The 26,681-nt window shown below is 41.9% G+C and overlaps 1 protein-coding gene across 1 annotated transcript in view; it reads left to right on the top strand.

The window, feature by feature from the left end:
- Nucleotides 1–26,681, top strand: part of LOC106565912 (astrotactin-2) — a 449,250-nt gene that overhangs the window by 268,371 nt on the left and 154,198 nt on the right. Inside the window, exons 12-13 of the mRNA XM_014133602.3 lie at nt 16,933–17,099; nt 17,838–18,026. Coding sequence (XP_013989077.2) covers nt 16,933–17,099; nt 17,838–18,026 — 356 coding nt within the window. The remainder of the gene's footprint in view (nt 1–16,932; nt 17,100–17,837; nt 18,027–26,681) is intronic.

Genomic DNA, 26,681 nt, shown 5'->3' on the forward strand with positions numbered 1-26,681 from the left:
ACCTGAAGTTCATAGATATGTAGTAACAAATAGGGCAAGAGTTATCTGCTTTAACAATGGAAAATAACTATGAAAAATATTAGTTGGCACCAGTGTCCACTAAGTAGTGTTATTCATTGAAAGTCATGTTTTTTTTAAAATGAATCTCTGGATATACAAGGTAACTGCCAAAATAAAGGAAACACCTACATACATTGTCTTAATAGGGTGTTGGTCCACCACGAGCCAGAACAGTTTCAAAACACCTTGGCATAGATTCTACAAGTGTCTGGAACTTTTTTCCACAAGAAATTCAATCATTTGGTTTTGTTGATGGTAGTGGAAAACGCTGTCTCAGGAGGCACTCCAGAATCTCCCATAAGTGTTCAATTGGGTTGTGATCTGGTTAACTGAGATGGTCATGGGATATGGCTTATATATTTTTCATGCGCATCAAACCATCAAACCACCACTTGTGCCATGTGGATGGGGGCATTGTCATGGTAGCCAAAATAATGTCCTACCCAGCATTTTTATAAGCATAATATCATTTTAATTGCTTAACTAACTTAGGAACCACACCTGTGTGGAAGCACCTAATTTCAATATACTTTGTATCCCTCATTTACTCAAGTTTTACCATTATTTTGGCAGTTACCATGACATCTTAACCATATGGCTCAAATACTTACGGTTTATTGTTATGGAACGGAACGTGCACTACGTATAGGTACATCAATTGAGTTATGATGGTGCTGTAAATTATCTCTCGGCTACGTGTTCTTTTCTGAAACATATACTCCCACGTGTTGTTTTTCTTCTACCGTCTTTTCAGTGTAATCACTCTTTTCCCCATTTACCGCATTTCATTCAAACATTCAAAGTCAGATGTGAGCTACATGTCAACTCTACTAAGAAAGACACTGCTCTCAATGTGTGATGATCCCTTCAAAAGCTAGGCTAGCTTTTCATTGCATATGTTGTGTCTTACCTTAAGGTTGACATTGAATTATGGCTTCATCTTTTATGGAATTAAACTATAGCACTTTTCCAAAGAGCAAAGACGCAAGACAGAGAGACAAATGTCAGCTAGCCTATCAGAGAGAACAGAAGGAGGTATTATTTTGACATAATTTGTCTTACACCATATGGTTTTCATCAATATCATGACAGATTTAGCATTGATTAAGAGGTATGACATTACCATCAGAGGGGAGAAGAGCATTTGAATAAAAGTCAAGGAAAATAGTTTTGATTGACAACGAAGGAAGCACATTGTGTGGGTGACTTAGCAAAGTGAGATGCAATATGGGTACTCAATCAAGCTATGTAATTAGTGTTTAAATACAGTAGGCATTTGTTGACTAATTCTACTATATTGTTATTGTATTTCTAGGGACTTTTAACAACCCATAACACAACATTTTAAGACATCATTGGGAGTCCTTGTCATCTCCAAATTACTTAGGAAATTGTTACAAAGAGATGAGTACTCTGCTAAAGCAATCATATTTTGACTCTTTTTGTGAAAACGAATCCTTTTAAGTGTGCACTCCACCTCTCTGTCTAAGATGTTATTACTGAGAGAGGGGATGAGAAGCAGCTGTATAAACCTCTTAAACTGGCCAATTTGAAGGGTTCAGGGTGGGAAATGCTATAGTAGGTGGCTTTGGAAGACACACAAAATAATAACCATAACAGGGGAAGTGGTGGAAGGGCAGGAGAAGAGGACGTTGAGATCAGATGAGCCTGTTTCATTTAACATAATGAACCACGCTAGAACTCAATGCCATCGTCTAAATGGTCTTACATTTCTGCGACTGCTGCTGTCGATGATTCAAATACCCTGCAACAAGCCATATTTATGTCTAAAAGAGAATTATAACAATGCCTGTTAAAGTATTATGGATCTTTCCCTGGTCTCTTTATATTTGCAAGTAACATTCATGCCAAGCAAACGGTTATCAATATTTTGCTTAAAAATCACTTACCAATGCGCAACTCTCTATTTCTGACTTTCCGGCTTTGGTTCCTTCAATAGCCTTAGAGTGCTTTGTCTACAATACATCAAGTTGTTTTTCAATGGTGCTCAGTATACATAATATTGTCTGATGACAAATGATTGTGATTTTCTACATTTGTACATTTTTATTTAGCAGACACTCTTATCCAGAGCGACTTAGTGGTGAGTGGATACAGTCAGTAGTGAGTGGATACATTTTCACACTTTTTTCCGTACTGATCCCCTGTGGGAATCAAACACACAACGTTGCTCTACCAACTGAGCCACACGGGACCGTCTCCTTAAGTATTTCTCCAGTGGCCATGATATTTCAGTTTACTAAACCCACAGCAGCTATGCACCATTAGCACTGTAATGTAACGAGGCCTCATAGGTTTCCATGTTCTTTGCTCTTTATTTATTGACATGCTTTCATTTCCTCAAAGCACTGTCTTGACATATCACTGGTTCTGTTTTGATACGATTACTGACTGCCCCATTAAGACCCACATGGTTTATCGAAAACCTTGTATATGACACAACACACTGGTGTCAACCTGACTCCTCAGAGAGAGGAAATAGCTAAAATGTCCAATAACCAGCATGTTTGATTGCATTGCACTTTTAGTGTCATGACACAACCCAATGTTTTGTTATGGTTTCAGTTCACTGTCAGAAGTGTGACTTTTTTGAGTTGTGCATTTAGTGTAGCCTATATTCTTATCACACAAAAGCGAACTGCAGACATGAGAGAAACTGTTGCCATGCCAATTGAATCCAATATGCCTTCATTTCAAGGAATTAACATATACTGTATCAGAGTAATGGGAAAAGCTAATCTTGTCTGGTGTATATTTCCCTGCACTCCAAGGATAATTATCAAGTATTCCTGCAGTACATCTGAAATATATTATGAAATAAAAGAGAACAAGCGATAGACTAAAAGCGTATTAATTAACAGACTATCGACTGAGGTGCAATAAAGTGAGTTCTAGCTTTGGGTTGATAAGGATGAATCTGGTTCCCATATGTGAAATTCTAATTAATTTCCTTGCATAATTCAGATCTCATTTGGAACGTTGCTGAATGGCCGCTGTTCCACCTCGCTAATTTGTTGCTAGCTTGTTAATTAAATGATTCAGTCCATATTCAAGCAAGTTGGCTATGTGATCCCAATGCCTCTCTGCCCATTGCCGAGTGCACTTTTTAAAGCATCAGTTAGAGTCAACTTGGTTGCTATTGCTATACATGAAAAGGTAGCATGTTGTTGTCAAACTGTTTGACTTTTCTTTATTCATGTTTATAGGAGTGTATTGGTTTTTGAGAACTGCAGTTTATTCCTCCAAAGTGAGTGATAACTTTACCGATTCACACATAATCTTGTACATTGCCTCCTGTATTGTGCCTCATCGTGATATATGGATTGATATTAAACTGCTCTATAACAGAGCCATCTTGGTCCTACTCAATATGTTCCTGTCTTCGTTTGGACAGCAATGAGTTTGATAGAGATTCATGTTGTGTTTTAATAGGAATTAAAGGTCTTGTCTGTCTTAGATTATGAATGAAATAAATCCTTGTTTATTACCAACAGATCTTAAACATAATTTAACGATTGTTATCCCCAACAAAGCTGATTGGTCCCCTTAAAAGATAACTAACCGTTTGAGCTTCAATTGTAAATCGATTCTAAGCATGCCCTTTAAGGCGCTGAAAAGGTGGCAGTCATTTTGATGATTAAAAAATAACAACTCAATTTGTTCAAAGGTTACGGTGGCCGTTTCAACTGCTGCTCATGCTGGAAGCTAATTATCCTCCTACTCTCTAGGAAGTAGGCTGCTATTTGGTTTCTGCTTTTTGTTGGCACCAACACAAGGTACCAGTGATCAAATGCAATCACTAGGTAGAACAATTAATAGAAGAGCTATACAATCCACGTGTTCCCAGCAATAACTATATGTTTTTAATTTAGCAAAGAAAGGCTACAAATCTCTGTCAAGGCTTTTCGCTTTCAATGTATTTTTTTTCGCTCCAGTTTGGGCGTTATGATGCAATCAACGTGCAACTGTGTGTGTGTGTGTGTGTGTGTGTGTGTGTGTGTGTGTGTGTGTGTGTGTGTGTGTGTGTGTGTGTGTGTGTGTGTGTGTGTGTGTGTGTGTGTGTGTGTGTGTGAATGTTTATGTATGCATTTGATAAATAATCAATTTTCGTCATATAATCATCATGCTCCATACCCCAGTAGGGTATATACTCTGATAGCATAGAGAGATGATGATTAAAATTACAAAAATGGGTCGTTCCATTTCATTTCAGCAAGCCATGACACCCACCATCTCAGATTGTTCTGAAATTGTTTCTGCAGTTAGAAACATAAAATATTAGCATTCCTTTAACATTGTTTTGTCTAAATATAATTAGATCTCTGAGAAATTAAGCTAATTGACTGCACCCAATTTTTTTTATTTTTTTTAAGTGTATTTATATAATATCCAATAAATATAGAACCTAAAATCAGATTTGAACCAAACCCCCGGCAAACCCACCCCAACAGTATCAGTATCAGGTCTCTATGTCTGACAAATAAACTCAGCAAAAAAAGAAACGTCCGCTCACTGTCAACTGCGTTTATTTTCAGCAAACTTAACATGTGTAAATATTTGTAAGAACACAACAAGATTCAACAACTGAGACATAAGCTGAACAAGTTCCCCAGATATGTGACTAACAGAAATTGAATAATGTGTCCCTGAACAAAGGGGAGGGGGGGTCAAAATCAAAAGTAACAGTCAGTATCTGGTGTGGCCACCAGCTGCATTAAGTATTGCAGTGCGTCTCCTCCTCATGGACTGCACCAGATTTGCCAGTTCTTGCTGTGAAATGTTACCCCACTCTTCCACCAAGGCACCTGCAAGTTCCTGCACATTTCTGTGGGGAATGGCCCTAGCCCTCACCCTCCGATCCAACAGGTCCCAGATGTGCTCAATGGGATTGAGATCCGGCTCTTCGCTGGCCATGGCAGAACACTGACATTCCTGTCTTGTAGGAAATCACGCACAGAACGAGCGGTATGGCTGGTGGCATTGTCATGCTGGAGGGTCATGTCAGGATGAGCCTGCAGGAAGGGTACCACATGAGGGAGGAGGATGTCTTCCTTGTAACGCACAGCGTTGAGATTGCCTGCAATGACAACAAGATCAGTCCGATGATTCTGTGACACACCGCCCCAGACCATGACGGACCCTCCACCTCCAAACCGATCCCGCTCCAGATTACAGGCCTCGGTGTAATGCTCATTCCTTCAACGATAAATGCGAATCCGACCATCACTCCTGGTGAGACAAAACTGCGACTCGTCAGTGAAGAGAACTTTTTTCCAGTCCTGTCTGGTCCAGCAACGGTGGGTTTGTGCCCATAGGCAACGTTGTTGCCGGTGATGTCTGATGAGGACCTGCCTTCCAACTGACCTACAAGCCCTCAGTCCAGCCTCTCTCAGCCTATTGCAGACAGTCTGAGCACTGATGGAGGGATTGTGCATTCCTGGTGTAACTTGGGCAGTTGTTGTTGCCATCCTGTACCTGTCCCACAGGTGTGATGTTCGGATGTACCAATCCTGTGCAGGTGTTGTACACGTGGTCTGCCACTGCGAGGACGATCAGCTCTCTGTCCTGTCTCCCTGTAGCGCTGTCTTAGGCGTCTCACAGTACGGACATTGCAATTTATTGCCCTGGCCACATCTGCAGTCCTCATGCCTCCTTGCTGCATGCCTAAGGCATGTTCATTAATTGTTTATGGTTAATTGAACAAGCATGGGAAACAATGTTTAAACCCTTTACAATGAAGATCTGTGAAGTTATTTGGATTTTTCTAATTATCTTTGAAAGACAGGGTCCTGAAAAAGGAGTTTAGTATTGAGCTGCAGCTTGGAGTAATGTTTATTCATGTTATGTATGTATTCTCAGTGAATTTAGTTTTGTTTTTTACATGTTCAGAAAAATTCTCATTTTTGTGTCATTTCTAAAACCATGGGCATTAATATGGACATGGTCCGCCCCTTTGCTGCTTAAACAAGCTCCACTGTTCTGGGAAGGCTTTCTGCTAGATGTTGTAACATTGCTGCGAGAACTTGCTTCCATTCAGCCACAAGAATATTAGTGAGGTTGGGCGCTGATATTGGGCGATTAGGCCTGGCTCGCAGTTGGCTTTCCAATTCATCCCAAAAGTATTCGATGGGGTTGAGGTCAGGGCTCTGTGCAGGCCAGTCAAGTTCTTCCACACTGATCTCGACAAACCATCTCTGTATGGACCTCGCTTTGTGCACAGAGGCATTGTCATGCTGAAACAGGAAAGGGTCTTCCCCAAACTGTTGCCACAAAGTTGGAAGCACAGAATTGTCTACAATGTAATTGTATGCTGTAGCTTTAAGATTTTCCTTCACTGGAACTAAGGGGGCTAGCCCGAACTAAGGGTCTTAACCCGAACCATGAAAAACAGCCCCAGACCATTATACCTCCTCCACCAAACTTTACAGTTGGCACTATGCATTGGGGCAGGTAGCGTTCTCCTTGCTTCTACTAAACCCAGACTCGTCCATCAGACTGCCAGATGGTCCAAACCTGGTTGTATCAGGATGTAGGCTGGGACATAAACCTAACAACTTCAATTACACATTTATTTGAACAGGGGAATAAAACATCACCAAATTCACTGAGAATATATTACATAGGATGAAACAATACTTCGAGCCAGAGATCCATACTACTTGTCTGACATAGAGAACTAATTATATATACTGGTTGTTGTGTTGGGGTGGTGTGGGTGGCTGTTGACAATTTCTTTGGACTAACTCATGGTTAGAAAAGAGTTTGGTCCAAATTGGATATTAGGTACTATATTTATTGAATATTATGTGAATCCTATATACTAAAATGGCCAATTTGGGTGCAATAAATTACCTTAATTTCTCTTAGATCAAATTATATTTCAACAAAATAATGTTGCAGGAATGCTAGTCTCATCTGTTTCTAACAATATAAAAAAATGTCAGAATAATCTGAGATGGTGGGTGTCAAAATCCTCTTTCTTGTTCTTTTTGAGGTGGAATGACCCAAATTAAATGTTTATTTTTCCTGGTCTGTCTGTGAGGACAGAGTCCGCTGTGAATGAAATATAAATGAAGCAGGACTAATAAGATTGTTTCCCAGACTACCCCACATGGAGCCCCGGGGCATATGTTTGGACCAGTGGGCAATCTTATTAAAAGTTTCCACAGACTCTGCTCCCTCTCTCTCTTCCCTCCACTGTCAGCATTCAAACTGACTTCCAACAAACTCCCTAGCACAGTGTTGATTTGCAAAGAGGATGGACACCAGCATTGATGTGAGTAATGCTGTCCCTCACAGCTCATTGAAATGCAGATACAACTATATCAAAGGCCTGGAGAGCTGTGTTCAACCTGTGATGTCAAAACTTAAAAGAGAGGGAAGGAGGAAAGATAGAAAGTATCACGGCCATCTTGTTCAATTTCCTCCCATCCTGAGTCTGGACTTTGAGCCATAAATCTCCAGCTAGGAGGCTGTTAGTTACCCCACCACTCATTTGTACTTCCAGGAAATGGAAATGGTCTATTAATTGGTATTCTGAATTAAAGCTGGTGGCGAAAGCTCCCTGCCTGTGCCTACATGATTAATGCAAATATGTGCCAACGATAAAAACTTCCCTCGCACAGCATGTCTCAGCGGTCAGAGTTGTGGTGGTATTTTCTCTTTGACTCTTTTAGGTCTGCTTTACAACACCCCATGTCAAAAAGGAGTGACATACAATGGTGTTGCCAGCCACGCTTGGGCTTGAATTCCATTAAGTGACTAATTTCCTTACCCTGTCTCAAACTCAGCCAAGCATTATGGAAATATATTCCCCATGAAGTCTATGTTTTGAAGTCACCGCTCATGTTTTTTCTTTGCCTTTTTTTCCTGTAAGCGAGGGAAATGGGGGTTCTCGTTTAAATTGCTGTGTATAGGAAGATTACTGGAAGCATATGCTTGTAAAGCGAGCAAGGGACTCAGCTTGTTCTCTACAGCAGGCCTACACAAATATATGTGTGAAATGAATAGTCCTGCATCAATGCCCCCCCCCCCCCCCCCCGCTCACTCAATGCACAGATAATCTGAGAGATACAAATAGTATGTGGAACCATCACTGTAACTGCATTTCCATTACTACATGTTTAGCTGATATTGCACATAAACTCACCATAGAATAATGCTCCGTAAATTTTGTGCTGTTCTATCACAGTTTAAGGCTGAGTTAAGGCAGATTTTTCCCCTTCTGACAGACAGGCATGAGAACTAGCCTGCCTGGGGGTGTGAGTCGGTGGAGTGCCAACCCTGACACAGTCAAAGACTAAGCTAACCTTTAAATTGGCAAGGTTTGCCCCAAGGAAGCACGCATTGATCTGTGCAGAAGTGCACACACCTCCACACTCTTGATGTGCTCAATAGTCTTGCCGGGAGAAGTTCATGTGACTCTGTCAACTCTGGTTGTGTTGGTAAAACTTCAACGGTTACAGCTGAAGTATTCATCCGAGAGCTAAGAGGCTCAGTTAGTTCTGCTGCATTCATTGTAGCTACAGATACAGTGTCCATCTTCTTAATGGGTGTAGTCAAGGGAAGAGCAGATGGCATAATTTTATCATGACATCACTCTGTTCACTTTTCCCTTTGGGACATCTTTGGGAATGTTGTTTGGGATACAGTATGGCACTGATGCGTGATTGATTTCAGACCCATCTTATACTTTTATTCAGGCTGTCAAATTGAAATGATTTTTTGGAAATAATAGACAAGTCTTGGTTCGCTAGTTATGCATTGCTAAGCACTTTCCCCATTATATAACACCCCATTAGAATGTGGAGCACACTTTGAAAGTCAAGAATTAAATAATTTGTTCTGAGCAGGAAGTAAAAACTGTGTTCTGTTGCCCCTACTTAGTATGATATTGAAGAGATGTCTGGGGGAAAACATTGCCTCTTACCCCTCCCCATGAGCTCTGCCTTTTTCTTTATCCTCCTTATCACTGCTTGTCCCCACGGTCCTGCGTTCTGGAAAGATGCACATCACAACTTTTCCTGCCCCGCTGAACAGCTCTGCTCATTAATCTACATTTCAATGCGTTATAATTTCCTGCAAATGCCTTTTCATAATTCACACCTCATTTCGCACACACTGGTGGTTAAGCGGGGGGATCGAGCCTTGTCATTTATAGTACGGGGGGAACCCTCTTTAGGGGACACACATGGCACACCACAGAGACAGTCTGCGTGAAGTGTTTACATTAAGTCCTCTCCATGTCACTGGAATTACATCAAACCCGCACTGTCTTAAAATAGCATTGCTCCTGATTCAAGAAAATGTGTTTGAAACAAAAAATAACTAGTATTTTGACCCAGAGTTTTTGGTAACCTGCAAACCTTGATCGAATTCCACCCAAATTCATGCTCCAAGGCAAACATATTTTTATTCTGGGTGATGTCCTTAATATTAACTCAGGTCATGGATCTCACTGGGCTCAAAGGGCAGGGATAAGGCTTTAGGCCGACTTTTAAAGTTTTTCACATTGAAGTGTATTGTCAGAGTCGATCATTGTGCTGTATAGTGGTCATGACTCCTTCGGCCATAACAAAATGCTTATTATTTTGCTTGGCTTAGTAGTGTAGTCCTCGAAAAACACACATTTTCCAGCTATTTCTAATAAAATAAGATACTGCATTATCACCACAGGACTTTGTATTATCCTGAATGTCTGTATTTTGAAAAAGGAAGGCCACACACATCATTTAACCTCCCTGATCCCTGAAATAAAAAAAGGATGCATCGCAATAGCATGTAAACACATTGATTAATCAAGGGTCGCCACACAGTAAGAATGACAATTGAATCAGTGCTTTTGTTTGATATCATAATCACAGTATAATCAAGGAGTCAAGGCAGATCTTTCATCCCCTGCTGGGCTGTGTTTTATGTGTTCACTGATAATATCGTGTCAGGGTAAAAAAAAAAGAAGAGAAGCAATTCAATTTGGCTCAGTCACAGCCCGACTGCACATTAAAGCGATAGAAAAAGTATTAAATCCAGTGACTTTATTCCCAACTGGCAGAGCAGTGCTGGGTTAGATATCCTGCGAAAGATTGCTGTTTCAATTTCATTCCCCTCTAATAGTTTAATGAATGCGGGAGCAACATTATTGTACTTAGAACCCTGATATTATCTCCTATCTGTTGGGACTAGATGAAGATGGAGGGAGAATAACAAAGCATCCTTTATTGAATTGAGCTCTAGCCACAATTTCTCCCTTCTTGTCCTATAGCTCTCTGTTCTGCGGGTGTGTGTTCACGCGTGTGTCTTTCTGCGTGAGCATGCGCGCGTGTGTGTGTGTGTGTGTGTGTGTGAGGCATTGCTACTTGACCATCTGGCATTACACATGGACAGTTGTGGACAAATCCAATGAATATTTAATTCCAGAAAAAGGCTTAGCAGTTTTTGAGAAACCTGACGACACCAAGAGATGAAATATACCAAAACAAGACAGTACAGTCTAAATCCCTGTAGTCATCACTGCCTTTGGTAGACACCGTTCCTTAGCTAAATACAGCTGTGTCATTTCACTATGAAATTAAGCATTGCAGAAATTAAAATAGACAACAAAACAGCTGGAAGAGACTTCACGTCCCTCTGAGGGGATCGTTTCTCATCCGTTTTTTGGCACTCTTGGCACTCTCCTATGGATTTCCATGGGCATACATCTCTTTCACCTCCAAATCTGATCAAGCTGTCAAATAAATACACATTTTGATGTCTATCATCAGACAATATGATTCACCCTGTTAGTACCCTTACAATAAAGAAGTGTGTGTCCTGTATTGTTCTCAAAGTATAGTCTACCTGGTTTCTGTTACTTAAACATCCTAGTACATCGCCATTCATTATCAACCCACTAGTTATCTCCTGTATTTCCTCTATCTTGCCCTATCATTGCTAATTCCCTGGTGTTTCCACCAAGCTCCTTTCTCACCATATGGTATATGGTGACATATGGGGGTCAACAACAGCTATCACCTTCCTGACCATTACTTCATATGCTGGGTGCTAAGATGTAACTTAAAAAATAAAGCATTTTAATGTGTCTGTCATCCTAGGCCCCAGTCATTAAGAAAAAGGATCTTAGTAAATTGCACAGAGCCTGATTAAAACTTGGGGTGTTGAAAGATGATTAGAAAAAAATGAATGGCTTACAGTCACGTGATGTGGTGTATTGGGCCTCGGAGGCGTGTGTGTGTGTGTTCTCTAAGTTCCCATATTTATCCCCTTTGGCCTCATGATAGATCAGGATATAGCGCTGTGCCGTCATTTATGGAGCAGCCATTGGGCGTTTACTGTTGCCGTTTAGGAATGCTGGGTAATTGTTTTGCCATGTTTTATTTGTTTTCTTAAACTGCCTCATTTTATTTGTTTTCTTAATCTGCCTCATCGACACCGTGTCTATTGCCCATACTCCAATGCTGATCAATATCGCAGCCTGACAGGCTCGTATAACAGCACTTCTAAGGCTCTCCAGTGTGAGTGAGTCAGCTCTCCCTCTACCCTCTTCTATCCTCCCCTCCAACACTTCTCCTCCTCCTCACCCATCTCTTTCTACACCATCTGAGTGCTTCATTTCTTGTCCCCCCCCTTCTCCACTCTGCATCGCCATACAGTGCACGGGAGTCACAGATGAGACCCGGTATCGATTAGCTGAGCAGCAGTGCACGGGTGCGTGTAATCCTCTATAGGAATGTTATGGACGGAACCGTGGTAAGATAAGGTCTGATTGTATCCCTATAGAACCTGTAGTGAAGTTGAGGTGCTGTTCGATCTTAGTGAGGAGCAATTTTGTTATTATTTTTTATTTTATTTTTATTTTTCACCTTTATTTAACCAGGTAGGCTAGTTGAGAACAAGTTCTCATTTGCAACTGCGACCTGGCCAAGATAAAGCATAGCAATTCGACACATACAACAACACAGAGTTACACATGGAATAAACAAAACATACAGTCAATAATACAGTAGAACAAAAGACAACAAAAAGTCTATATACAGTGAGTGCAAATGAGGTAAGTTAAGGCAATAAATAGGCCATGGTGGCAAAGTAATTACAATATAGTAATTAAACACTGTAATGGTAGATGTGCAGAAGATGAATGTGCAAGTAGAGATACTGGGGTGCAAAGGAGCAAGATAAATAAATAAATAAATACAGTATGGGGATGGGTAGGTAGATAGATGGGCTGTTTACAGATGGGCTATGTACAGGTGCAGTGATCTGTGAGCTGCTCTGACAGCTGGTGCTTAAAGCTAGTGAGGGAGATATGAGTCTCCAGCTTCAGAGATTTTTGCAGTTCGTTCTAGTCATTGGCAGCAGAGATCTGGAAGGAAAGACGACCAAAGGAGGAATTGGCTTTTGGAGTGACCAGTGAGATATACCTGCTGGAGCACGTGCTACGAGTGGGTGCTGCTAAGGTGACCAGTGAGCTGAGATAAGGTGGGGCTTTACCTAGCAGAGACTTGTAGATAACCTGTAGCCAGTGGGTTTGGCAACGAGTATGAAACGAGGGCCAACCAACGAGAGCGTACAGGTCGCAATGGTGGGTAGTGTATGGGGCTTTGGTGACAAAACGGATGGCACTGTGATAGACTGCATCCAGTTTGTTGAGTAGAGTGTTGGAGGCTATTTTATAGATGACATCACCGAAGTCGAGGATCGGTAGGATGGTCAGTTTTACGAGGGTATGTTTGGCAGCATGAGTGAAGGATGCTTTGTTGCGTTACAGCAAGCCAATTCTAGATTTAATTTTGGATTGGAGATGCTTAATGTGAGTCTGGAAGGAGAGTTTACAGTCTAACCAGACACCTAGGTATTTGTAGTTGTCCACGTATTCTAAGTCAGAGCCATCCAGAGTAGTGATGCTGGACGGGCGAGCAGGTGCAGGCAGTGATCGATTGAATAGCATGCATTTAGTTTTACTTGCATTTAAGAGCAGTGGGAGGCCACGGAAGGAGAGTTGTATGGCATTGAAGCTCGTCTGGAGGTTAGTTAACACAGTGTCCAAAGAGGGGCCAGAAGTATACAGAATGGTGTCGTCTGCGTAGAGGTGGATCAGAGAATCACCAGCAGCAAGAGCAACATCATTGATGTATACAGAGAAGAGAGTCGGCCCGAGAATTGAACCCTGTGGCACACCCATAGAGACTGCCAAAGGTCCGGACAACAGGCCCTACGATTTGACACACTGAACTCTATCAGAGAAGTAGTTGGTAAACAAGGCGAGGCAATCATTTGAGAAACCAAGGCTGTCGAGTCTGCCAATAAGAATGTGGTGATTGACAGAGTCGAAAGCCTTGGACAGGTCGATGAATACGGCTGCACAGTAATGTCTCTTATCGATGGCGGTTATGATGTCGTTTAGGACCTTGAGCGTGGCTGAGGTGCACCCATGACCAGTTCTGAAACCAGATTGCATAGCGGAGAAGGTACGGTGGGATTCTAAATGGTCGGTAATCGGTTTGTTAACTTGGCTTTCGAAGACCTTAGAATGACAGAGTAGGGTAGATATAGGTCTGTAGCAGTTTGGGTCTAGAGTGTCACCCCCTTTGAAGAGGGGGATGACCGCGGCAGCTTTCCAATCTTTGGGAATCTCAGACGATACGAAAGAGACGTGGAACAGGCTAGATAATAAGATCCTGGTGGCATGGAAATGATAGATTCTGATCAGACCCATGTGCCAATGAGAAGATGAAGAAGCCTGCATGATGTTATGAGCAATATATTACTGTATAGACGCCATAACGACAAGTTCTAACAGTCAAGTTCCAGAATGATACTGTGAATGACAGACACCCATGGGAGCAGTACAGTATTGATTGGTTTAGCTGCATTGGACTGTGGTGTGTGTGTGTGATGTCACAGGGTTAATGTTAGCCTGATACAGTATGAACTCATTGCCCTTGCACACCAGGATTCAGTGCACTTTTCCAACAAACCCGGAGGATGTGTTTATCAGCCTTGGATCTTATCAGTCTACAGTCTTCTTATCACAGGAACACACCATAGCTACTTTATCTGCAATACAGTTATACTGCTACACTAAATGTCTCTTTAGCATGGCCTTATTGCAGATAGCTGTGAGCAATCATCACAAGGCTTTCGACATAAAAGGGGCTTTGAGAAAGATTAAGCACACTTCCTGAAATAGGTAGTTCAAAAATATCTCACTCCCTGAAATTGACCAATTTCAATGAGATACATGTCATTTTAAGGCTCTATATTAAACTCTACACTACTCTATACTGAAATCATACAATATGTAAAATGCCTCTTTTTATCAGAGCTGGCCATATAGCCTAGGCCTATGGTATCTCCTCCCATGTTCAGTCTTTCGGCCACTTAGCAGCCATGAGATGTCAGTGAAAGGGTGATGTCACACTCTGAATGCTATCCCACAATTCCCAGGGGTGACACTCCACTCTGGCCTCCCAGACATCTAGCCATCCATCAGGATCGAATTATCTGTCAGCTGGTATTATGTTTGACATCAACATCACTCTGCTGTTATTATGGCTGCCCATCATCCAAATAAGATAAACCCCAGATATGTCCCAACAACAATAACATCCGCCACTACAATCGCAGAGCAGAGATATTACTGGGTTGTTTAGATTTTCATCAAATAAGAGGTATTTGGGGTGTTTGCATGCACTAATACAAATGTCCATGCATATTCAGTGTGTTTTTTAAGATTTGAAAAGGGGTTTTATTTGTGAGTGTGTACAGTAGGTGTTGCATCAGATTTGGTTTTGGATTACATAAAACGATGGTGGTCCTGTCAAAATCACATAAAATAGCAGACAACCTATTGTTCTGTCCCTTTTTGTTGTGTAATCACACCATGAATGTAGGCCTACACTAAACAGGTGCAATTGGCAGTGGGTTAAAACATGCAAGAAATGACTGCTACGTTTAGGACAAACCTACTTCTGAAAGCTTGTCAGCAGTTGGATTGTGCAGTCATCTAATTACTAAAATGTCAGAGACTGTCTGGTAGTACCGCTGTGTGATAGCAGCACTGTCAGGTTATCACAGTACTAACTCCCTAAACTCTGCTCTGCTCTAGCAGAGCTTTCAAATCACTCTACTAATCTGGAGTAAACACACACCATATAGGCCTCAAGTCATTTTAAATAAGTCACTTTTTATCAGGCCAATTTTGGGGGATTATATCTAAGTACTACCATTTGCTGATTTGAATGGTATTTTGAAGTGGTGTATGCACTTATGCTGCACTCTTGTGCTGTATGCAATATTCCTTATCCAAGTGAGAGTCTCTATAATTGACTTGCAGTTTATCCATGTGGTTGAGATTAATTTGGAGAGCTCTGTTCTGATTGCTTTCCCTGATTAGCCAATCAACACTTCATCAAATCCCCACTGACTCTTGAGGGGAACCCTGGGAGATGGAGTTCTTCATCACTTTCCTAATTTTTGTTAATTAAAGCAGACCATCTCGCTGTCTGTCTCCTGGTAATTGCTGGGTCCTGATCTGAATAAATACACTACATGACCAAAAGTATGTGGACACCTGCTTGTCGAACATCTTATTCCAAAATCATGGGCATTAATATGGTGTTGGTCCCTTCTCTGCTGCTATAATAGCCTCCACTCTTCTGGGAAGGCTTTCCACTAGATGTTGGAACATTTCTGCAGGGACTTGCTTCCATTCAGCCATGAGCATTAGTGAGGTCGGGCACTGATGTTGGGCGATTAGGCCTGGCTCGCAGTCGGCATTCCAATTGATCCCAAAGGTGTTTGATGGGGTTGAGGTCAGGGCTCTGTGCAAGCGTTAAGATTTCCCTTCACTGGAACTAAGGGGCCCGAACCATGAAAAACAGCCCCAGAACATTAGTCCTCCTCCACCAAACTTTACAGTTGGCACTATTCATTGGGGCAGGTAGCATTTATCTGGCATCCGCCAAACCCAGATTTGTCTGTGGGACTGCCAGATGGTGAAGCGTGATTCATCACTACAGAGAACGCATTTCCACTGCTCCAGAGTCCAATGGCGGCGAGCTTTACACCACTCCAGCCGATGCTTGGCATTGCTCATGGTGATCTTAAGCTTGTGTGTGGCTGCTCAGCCATGGAAACCCATTTCTACCGATGAGCAGATATTGTGCTGGCGACGCTTCCAGAGGCAGTTTGGAACTCGGAAGTGAGTATTGCAACTGAGGACAGACAATTTTTACACGCTACGCGCTTCAGCACTTGGGGTCCCGTTCTGTGAGCTTGTGTTGACTACCATTTCGCGGCTGAGCCATTGTTGCTCCTAGACATTTCCACTTCACAATAACAGCACTTACAGTTGACCAGGGCAGCTCTATCAGTGCAGAAATGTGACGAACTGACTTGTTGGAAAGGTGGCATCCTATGACGATGCCACGTTCAAAGTCACTGAGCTCTTCAGTAAGGCCATTCTACTGTCTATGTTTGTCTATGGAGATTGTATGGCGGTGTCCTCAATTTTATACACCTGTCAGCAAAGGGTGTTGCTGAAATAGCAGAATCCACTAATTTGAAGGGGTGTTCACATACTTTTATATTTACAGTGTATGTTGACCTCTCTCTCTCTCTCTCTCTCTCTCGCTCTCTCTCGCTCTCTCTCGCTCTCTCTCTCGCTCTCTCTCTCGCGCTCTCTTGCTCTCTCTCTCGCGCTCTCTCGCTCTCTCTCGCGCTCTCTCCCTCTCCCTCTCTCCCTCTCTCCCTCTCCCTCTCTCCCTCTCTCTGTTTCTCTCTCTCTCCCTCTCTTTCTCTCTCCCTCTCTCTCTGTTTCTCTCCCTCTCCTGTGCATCTCTCTTGCCCCTCCAGTGTCCCGACGGGCTTCGGCCGATGAAGGATGGCTCGGGTTGCTATGACTACTCAAAGGGCACGGACTGCACGGACGGCTTCAATGGGGGCTGTGAGCAGCTGTGTCTCCAACAGCTGGTGCCCCTACCAGACAACCCCAGCTCCAGCAACATCCTCATGTTCTGTGGGTGAGTCAGCCAGTGGCAGGACACATACAGCATCAGGGAAGAAGCCCCTTTAAAATGTCTTCTTTCCTGGGCAACCTGGGTCCAACAATATGTTCTGGGTGAGAATTAGGCCATTGTTGATAACACAAATAGAGCATAAGAGCAGCTCTTTGCAATAGGTTGTCTAAATCAGCTGCTATTGAACTCTAAGATGGTAGAAAGACAGCTATAGCCTTTCACTGAAATGGATGGGCAAAAAATACTGTTAGAAACAACTGTGAGAGTGATCCTCATTTATACATGTGAACTGTGAGATTGATTCTCATGTTCACCTCTTAACTGGCAGTTTATGAATGGTCTACAGTATAGAACGTTGATATGGAATTCTACTGTAGGCTACTTCACGAGTCTGCCAGTGTGTCTATGTTCGTTTCATTAGCATTAAGTAAATGTGTGCTTTGTGGATCACAGCCATTTCTGAAGTAGACAACGCTTAATGTGCAAATCCAACCACAGTCTTCCTTTAACGCAGACAAGTCTGGGTTTAAATGTTTGATGTGCTTACACAATGGCTTTCATTTGAAATATTAGACAGCTAACAATACATACTTCTGCAATCTGTTAGTTCTTTGAGCTCGGTACCGGTTCTCTACTGGGAAATTAGGATATTTTGTGTGTGCGTGAGTAGAGTCCATAATACTAATATCTCTGCCTCTGCATTATGTGCTTGTTACACATAAACCACACTCCCCAACCCAGGTGTGTGCAGGAGTACAAGCTGGGGGCCGACGGTCGCTCCTGTCTCCTCCAGACAGAGAACTGTGAGGGGCCAAAGTGCCAGAGGCAGGACATTCGTTTCAATGACACCCTGTTTGGGGAGATGCTGCATGGCTACAACAACAAGAGCCAGCAAGTCAACCTGGGACAGGTCTTCCAGATGACCTTCCGGTAAGTTCTCCCCCAGAGGAGGATATGTCATCCATATTACTGTTGTGTACCTGTGGTACCTTCACAGGGGATGTTATCCAAGCCATATCACTTTGTGACATCTGGCTTTGGCTTGTCGCTTTTTGGATACAGCTAGGGGGCAGGAACTTTCCTAAAAATGTTGTGGCACCTGTAGTGGTATTGGGTTGACTCTTGGTGGCATGTTGCTTTGACTATTTTGACCTGTACTTTACACCACTTGGTTTTTAGACAGGGTGGCATGACAGCGATAACGAATTAGGCTAAAGCAGAAACAGGCTGGTGCCCAGACTTTTTTGCTGGTTAAGTAACTCTATGGACCCTTTGTGTAAGTTTTGTCCTCTTTTGTATGGTTGAAGTCAGCATATAAACTACCAAAAACAATGCATCCAAGTTGGATCCTTGGGACATTTGTTCTCATCAGTCCCACTACACAATAAGAATCCCAATGAGATCTTGGCGGTTCGAATTCACAGGATGTATTCCAGAGAGAAATTTCAGAATAAGTGTCAACATGAGTAAAAGCAGTGTTTTCTTTTATCAGTACTGGTGAGTGAGATATCTACACGGTGGACAATCTTATTTGCAGCTCTAACACAGCACAGCGATGAAGTTTCTCCATTAGAGGATGAGTGTTGAGACAGACAGCACTGTCAGCCCTCTCAAAGCCCCAGTGTCTGGCTGATAGCAAAGACAAATGTTAGCTGCAGGGGGACACTGCCATAATCAAAGACAACGAGGCAGGGACTGTCTGCCTGTCTGAAGCACACACACACCAACATGCACGCATACAGATGCACGTGCACACACTGTTGCTCACACACACACACGTGCGCGCACACACTTACACACACACATATACACACACTTACTCTTATTCACTGCTCTACCCATTCTCTGACTTGTAACAAGCCAAGAAAGTGCCTTTCAATCAAGCACTGTTGATGAGCGCTGTCCAGTGATGATAACAGGGATGATAATGCTAGTCTAAGCAGTCCAGAAGATTTGTTTCCGCCATCAGGTCAACCCAATCTGCTTCTCCTGACTCTCATCGATCTGACTGAATTGTTCTATGGATTATATGGCTGCTCTCATCTCTTCCAATTATGATCATAGGATAACCCACACAGTCTGAACAGCTTTCTCCCACTCTATAAATATTGTGTGTATGACTGTATTAGTCCAAGCAGAGGAGAGAGTCACCATTGACAAATGTCAAATCTTTTTTGTTCTGAATGACTGTGATCAAGGGGACTCTCTCCTAGATTAATTTCATAACAAACTAACTCAAAAGGGTAAACTAGGATGGCTGTTATTGTATATAATAAGTTATTATTCAAATGTCACAATAGCAAAGCCAAGCTGAGGTGTGAAAGTCCATAATTTTGTCCAGAGCCTATTGTTTGTTGCATGTAGCAGTATGTAGGTGTTGAAAAGTTATGACACAGTGTTCTTTTCATCCCAATTAACTCTTGGATAAATATGTGTTTTGTCTTAATAGTTTTCTGTCATGATGTTATTTTTTCCTTTAAAGCTGGAATCCTTAATGGTGAAACTGTTGCTGCAACCTAAATGTAAATCTGTCTCCATTTAGTACGATATGTTATGAATTGCAATTTCTTTTGTGGCTAACGTTAGCTAGGTGGCTAACGCTAACATTAGTTAGGTGGCTAGACTAGGGATTAGGGGTTAAGGTTAGGTTTAAAGTTAAGAGTTAGAATAAAAGTATGAAGGTTAGGGTTAGCAGTTGCAAAGTAGCTAAAAAGTAACAGGTAGTTGCAAAGTTACCAATTAGCTAAAATGCTAAAGTTGTCCGTGGTGAGATTTGAACACGCAACCTTTGGGTGGCTAGATGTGGGATGTTGCTATACGCCTACCCATCCACCCCGACCAACCTCCTGTGATGCGTGATGCTCCCCACCTCTGCTTCGTCAACAAAACCAAAACAATAACAACAGCCGTGGGGCGGACAGTGGCACTGGTTCCATCTTTAAAACTGCAATATGGAACTTTTTTTAAGTTCAAAAGCTGCAATAGGTCGCTAGTGGTCATCCAATGTGATGCAACAGTAACAATATTGTGCCTCTAGCCTGCCTGAGAACCGCTATATTCATTGGTTTTCATTTTCCCTGTCGGGTCAGATTTTCCCGCTAGATTTTATGCTGCTCATAATGAGCATTGTGGGTGACTTTAAAACAGTTAGAGTTTAATGGCTGTGATAGGAGAACACTGAGGATGGATCCACAACATTGTAGTTACTCCACAATGCTAACCTAATTGACAGAGTGAAAAAGAAAGCCTGTGCATCTTGTTTGCAATAAAGCACTAAAGTAACACTGTAAAAAATGTGGCAAAGCAATTAACCTTTTGTCCTGAATACCAAGTGTTAAGTTTGGGGCAAATCTAATATAACACATTACTGAGTAGCACTCTCCATATTTTCAAGCATAGTGGTGGCCGCATCGTGTTATGGGTATGCTTGTAATAGTTAAGGACTGGGGAGTTTTTCAGGATAAAACATTTCTAGAATGGAGCTAAGCACAGGCAAAATTCTAGAGGAAAAGCTGGTTCAGTCTGCTTTCCAGCAGACACTGAGAGATGAATTAGTCTTTCAGCAGGACAGTAACCTAAAACACAAGGCCAAATCTACATTGGAGTTGCTTGCCAATAAGACAGTAAAAGTTCCTGAGTGACCGAGTTACAGTTTGAACTTAAATCTGCTTGAAAATCTATGGCAAGACCTGAAAATGGTTGTCTAGCAATTATCAACAACCAATTTGACAGAGCTTGAAGAATTTTTTAAGAATAATGGGCAAATGTTGCACAATCCAGGTGTGGAAAATGTGATTCTAACACGCATTGACTCAGTGCGTTGAATAATTATCTGATCAAGATATATTAGTGTCTTATTTGTAGTAAATTGTTCTTCCACTTTGACATTACAGAGTATTTTGTGTAGATCGTTGTCAAAAACTGACAATTAAATCCATTTTAATCGCACTTAGTAGCACAACAAAATGTGTAAAAAGTCAAGGGGTGTGAATACCTTCTGAATGCACTGTAGCTAGGGCTGTGCCGGTCACAAAATTTCGGCAGCCGGTGATTGTCAAGCAACGACCTCCTTTTCCATGTGGGAAGAAATGGTGGACAGAGACTTGCTAGCTACGTTAGCTAGCTAGGTGGGATTTTCTACAAGGAATATGCCTCCTGAAAAAAAAAATATCTTCTCCCAAGTGGGTGTGACACCTACTCCAGTTGCCTGCTGCACTGCTGCTTGGATTCCACCTGGCAATCTATTCACCATCAGCCCTGGCCTGTCTCCCCCTGTCTGGTACAGATATCCTCGCCACACTCCCCCGTCTCTCCCGAGCTTTCACTTGCCTCCAGCACACACGCACTGTTGGAGCGAGTGACTCTGAACTTACAATGGCTAGCCCCAAGTTGTTATAATTTTTTATTGTGCTTTATGCTATTTGCCTCATGACTCCTGCGTGCTTTGTTGACTAAGAACTTGCTTGTTTACCCAACTGTGGGACAAACTATGTTTGTCAGCACTGGCCTGTACCCTAAATGCCCAAACTCTCTCCTGACCCCTTACACTAAGTCTGAATATGTCCTGCTAGGTGACCTAAACTGGGACATGCTTAAACCATTTGACCATGTCCTAAAACAATGGGACGCCCTAAATCTTTCTCAGATTATTACCAATCCCACAAGGTATGACTCCAAACACCCAGAAAAGGCTACTCTCCTTGATGTTATCCTCACAAATAATCCTGAAAGGTATGGTGTTTTCTGTAATGACCTTAGTGATCACTGTTTTACAGCCTGTGTTCGTAATGGCTGCTCAGTGAAACGACTTGTCCTGATTTGTAATAAACACTTGCTATAAATCTTTAATGACCTGGCCTCTGTAAATTTGTATAGAATCAGCTTGATCGCCTCTGTCGAAGAGCTTGGGCCTTCTTTTTTTATATTTTCAGTGGTATTGTTAACAAACAAGCCCCAGAAAATGAGAATTAAAAACAGGTTCAGCCCCTGGTTTGACCGTGATCTGGCAGCCCCTGGTTCGACCGTGATCTGGCAGAGTTACTCCACCTTAAGAATTTCATTTGGCGAAAATCTCGGCACATGCATACTCAGGCTGACTGGCTCTCTTTCAGGCAAATAAGAAATAAGTGCAGTCAGGCTATCCGGAAGGCAAAATTAGTTACTTTAAAGAGCAGTTCTCTCTCTGTGGGTCTAACCCCAAGAAGTTCTGGAAAACGGTTAAAGACCTGGAAAAATAAACCATCCTCCTAACAGTTGCCCATGTCCCTTAATGTTGATGATATGGTTATTACTGACAAGGAGCACATGGCTGAGCTCTTTAATCACCACTTCATTAAGTCGGGATTCCTATTTGACTCAGCCATGCCTCTGCCTGCGCAACATTTCATAATCTGCCACCCCTTCTAATATTACTAGCTCTGATGCTCCTCCCTCTTTTCCCCCTGCCCCGTTTCAAAGTTTCTCCCTGCAAGCGGTCACTGAGTCCGAGGAGCTCCTTAAACTTGACTCCAAAAAAACATCTGGGTCTGAAGGTTTAGACCCTTTCTTCTTTAAGGTTGCTGCCCCTATCATTGCCAAGCCTATCACTGACATATTTAACCTGTCTCTCCTCTCTGTGTCACGATGCACTAGAAGTGAAGAAGGGGTGAAGTCAGGCGCAGGAGACCAAAGGTACGTAGTAGAACGTTTATTTGTTACCGAGTCCAAAAATGCCAAATACTAGGCAGGGAACAAGGAAACCCAACTGGGCAAAATCCACCAGTACAGAGTCGGGACACAGCCCAGGATAAACGTCCTTTCAACAAAATACACGAGAGGAAAAACAATCCCCAAAACCCCACGACAGGAAACACAAACAATCCCGCACAAACCTAAACCTAGAAAGGCAGACTAAATACCCCACTAACAAACTCAACTCAAAACAGGTGATAACACAAGACAGACAACACCAAACGAAAATGAAAAGGGGATCGGTGGCAGCTAGTAGGCCGGCGACGACGACCGCCGAGCGCCGCCTGAACAGGAAGAGGAGCCACCTTCAGTAGACGTTGTGACACTCTGTGGACGTTCCCATTGCTTGGAAGGCAGCCACAGTGTGTCCTTTATTTATAGGGGAGATCAGGCTGATTCTAACTGTTATAGGACAATTTCTATTTTGCCCTGTTTATCAAAAGTGTTGGAAAAACTTGTAGTCAACTGACTGACTACAATAATCAACTGACTGGCTTTCTTGATGTCTATAATATTCTCTCTGGTATGCAATCTGGTTTCCGCTCAGGTTATGGATGTTTCAATGCAACCTTAAAGGTCCTAAATGATGTCACCATTGTCCTTGATTGTAAGCAATGTTGTGCCGCTATTTTTTATTGACTTGGCCAAAGCTTTTGATATGGTAGACCATTTCATTTTTGTGGGTCGGCTAAGGAGTATGGGTGTCTCTGAGGGGTCTTTGGCCTGGCTTGCTAACTACTTCTCTCAAAGAGTATAAAGTTAGAAAATCTGCTGTCTCAGCCTGTCACCAAGGGAGTACCCCAAGGCTCGATTCTAGGCCCCACGCTCTTCTCAATTTACATAAACAACATAGCTCAAGCAGGAAGCTCTCTCATCCATTTATATACAGTCTTATACTCAGCTGGCCCCTCCCCGTATTGTGTGTTAAACACTCTACAACAAAGCTTTCTTAGTGTCCAACAAGCTTTCTCTGGCCTTAACCGTGTTCTGAACACCTCCAAAACTAAGGTAATGTTGTTTGGTAAGAAGAATGCCCCTCTCCCCACTGGTGTGATTACTAACTTAGAGCTTGAGGTAGTCACCTCATACAATGTACTTGGGAGTATGGCTAGACGGTATACTGTCCTTCTCACAGCACATATCAAAGATGCAGGCTAAGGTTAAATCTAGACTTGGTTTCCTCTATCGTAATCGCTCATCTTTCACCCCAGTTTTCAAACTAACCCTGATTCAGATGACCATCCTACCCATGCTAGATTAGGGAGACGTAATTTATAGATCGGCAGGTAAGGACGCTCTCATGCGGCTAGATGTTCTTTACCATTCGGCCATCAGATTTGCCACCAATGCTCCTTATTGGACACATCCCTGCACTCTATACTCCTGTAAACTGGTCATCTCTGTATACCCGTCGCAAGACCCACTGGTTGATCCTTATTTATAAAACCCTCTTAGCCCTCACTCCCCCTATCTGAGATACCTACTGCAGCCCTCATCCTCCACATACAACACCTGTTCTGCCAGTCACATTTTGTTAAAGGTCCCCAAAGCACACACATCCCTGGGTCGCTCCTCTTTTCAGTTCACTGCAGCTAGCGACTGGAACGAGCTGTAAAAAACACTCAAACTGGACTGTTTTATCTCCATCTCTTCATTCAAAGACTCAATCATCGACACTCTTACTGACAGTCGCATGATGTATTGTTGTCTCTACCTTCTTGCTAGAGGTGGACCGATTATGATTTTTCCACACCGATACCGATTATTGGAGGACCAAAAAAAGCCGACACTGATTAATCAGCAGATTTTTATATATATATTTGTAATAATGACAATTACAACAATACTGAATGAACAATGAACACTTATTTTAACTTAATATAATACATAAATACAATATATTTAGTCTCAAATAAATAATGAAACATGCTCAATTTGGTTTAAATAATGCAAAAACACAGTGCTGGAGAAGACAGTAAAAGTGCAATATGTGCCATGTAAAAAAGCTAATGTTTAAGTTCCTTGCTCAGAACAGGAGAACATATGAAAGCTGGTGGTTCAATATTCTCAGTTCTTCAATATTTCCAGTTAAGAAGTTTTAGGTTGTAGCTATTATAGGAATTATGCATCGACGCATCGACTATTTCTCTCTATATCATTTTGACTATTGGATGTTCTAATAGGCACTTTAGTATTGCCAGCCTAATCTCAGGAGTTGATAGGCTTGAAGTCATGAACAGCGTGTGAATCAAGCATTGCTAAGAGCTGCTGGCAAACACAGTAAAGTTTGAATGAATGCTTAAAAGCCTGCTGCCCCCTAACACCGCTCAGTCAGACTGCTCTATCAAATCATAGACTTCATTATAATATAATAAACACAGAAATACGAGCCTTTGGTCATTAGTATGGTCAAATCCAGAAACTGTCATTTCGAAAAACAATACGTTTATTCTTTCAGTGAAATACGGAACCGTTCCGAGAAGAGAAGTGACACAATTTCCCTAGTTAATATTGCCTGCTAACATGAATTTCTTTTAACTAAATATGCAGGTTTAAAAATATATACTTGTGTATTGATTTTAAGAAAGGCATTGATGTTTATGGATAGGTACATTCGTGCAATGATTGTGGTTTTTTCGCGAATGTGCTTTTGTTAAATCATCCCCCGTTTGGCAAAGTAGGCTGTGATTCGATGATAAATTAATAGGCACCGCATTGATTATATGCAACGCAGGACATGATAGTTAACCTAGTAATATCAGCAACCATGTGTAGTTAACTAGTGATTATGTGAAGATTGATTGTTTTTTTATAAGATAAGTTTAATGCTAGCTAGCAACTTACCTTGGCTCCTTGCTGCACTCGCGTAACAGGTGGTCGGCCTGCCACGCAGTTTCCTCATGGAATGCAATGTAATTGGCCATAATCGGTGTCCAAAAATGCCGATTACCGATTGTTATGAAAACATGCCGATTAATCGGTCAACCTTTACTTCTTGCCCTTTGTGCTGTTGTCTGTGCCCAATAATGTTTGTACCATGTTTTGTGCTGCTACCATGTTGTGCTGTAGCTGCCATGTTGTGTTGCTACTATGTTGTTGTCATGTTGTGTTGCTACCATGCTGTGTTGTCATGTGGTGCTGCCATTCTATGTTGTTGTCTTAGGTTTCTATTTATGTAGTGTTGTGGTGTCTCGTCGGGATGTGTGTTTTGTCCTATATTTTTATATAGGACAGCCCCCGTCCCCGCAGGAGGCCTTTTGCCTTTTAGTAGGCCGTCATTGTAAATGAGAATTTGTTCTTAACTGATTTGCCTAGTTAGATAAAGGTTAAATAAAAAATAAAAGTTAAATAAATAAAACAAATAAATAAAAGCAAGTAACTGTCGGTCTCACGATAATTGACCGTTAATTAACATGAACACATTTAGCATCTCCTGGCTTCCACACATACAAGCCACTGATGCAGACCTTTGGAACATCTACATTTGAAAAAGTCTAATAAATCCATGTAATATAGCTTACACCTTCACAATAAATCCATTATTTATTTTAGACAGGTCTAAAGAAACATGATATGAAGATCTGGCTATGCCATATGGCTGAGGGCTACACTAGTTTATTAGGCAGATAAGATTTGCTTATTTTATAGTATTTTATAGTATGAAGAATACAATTGAACAAAGCTGAATAAAATTTAAAGGATATTTTCTCCAAATTATTTGAGGATATGCGCATATGTGGCTATTCTGTGTTGAGTGGTTAACAAAGAAATAGGTACTCCTATATGCTTAATTTAGAGTTATTAATGTAACTTTAGTTGTTCAACAAACGTTGGGCTATGTTTAGATTTTTAATA

Source organism: Salmo salar, chromosome 01 (assembly GCF_965601325.2).
Source record: "Salmo salar chromosome 01, fSalSal1, whole genome shotgun sequence".
Classification (NCBI taxonomy): domain Eukaryota; kingdom Metazoa; phylum Chordata; class Actinopteri; order Salmoniformes; family Salmonidae; genus Salmo; species Salmo salar.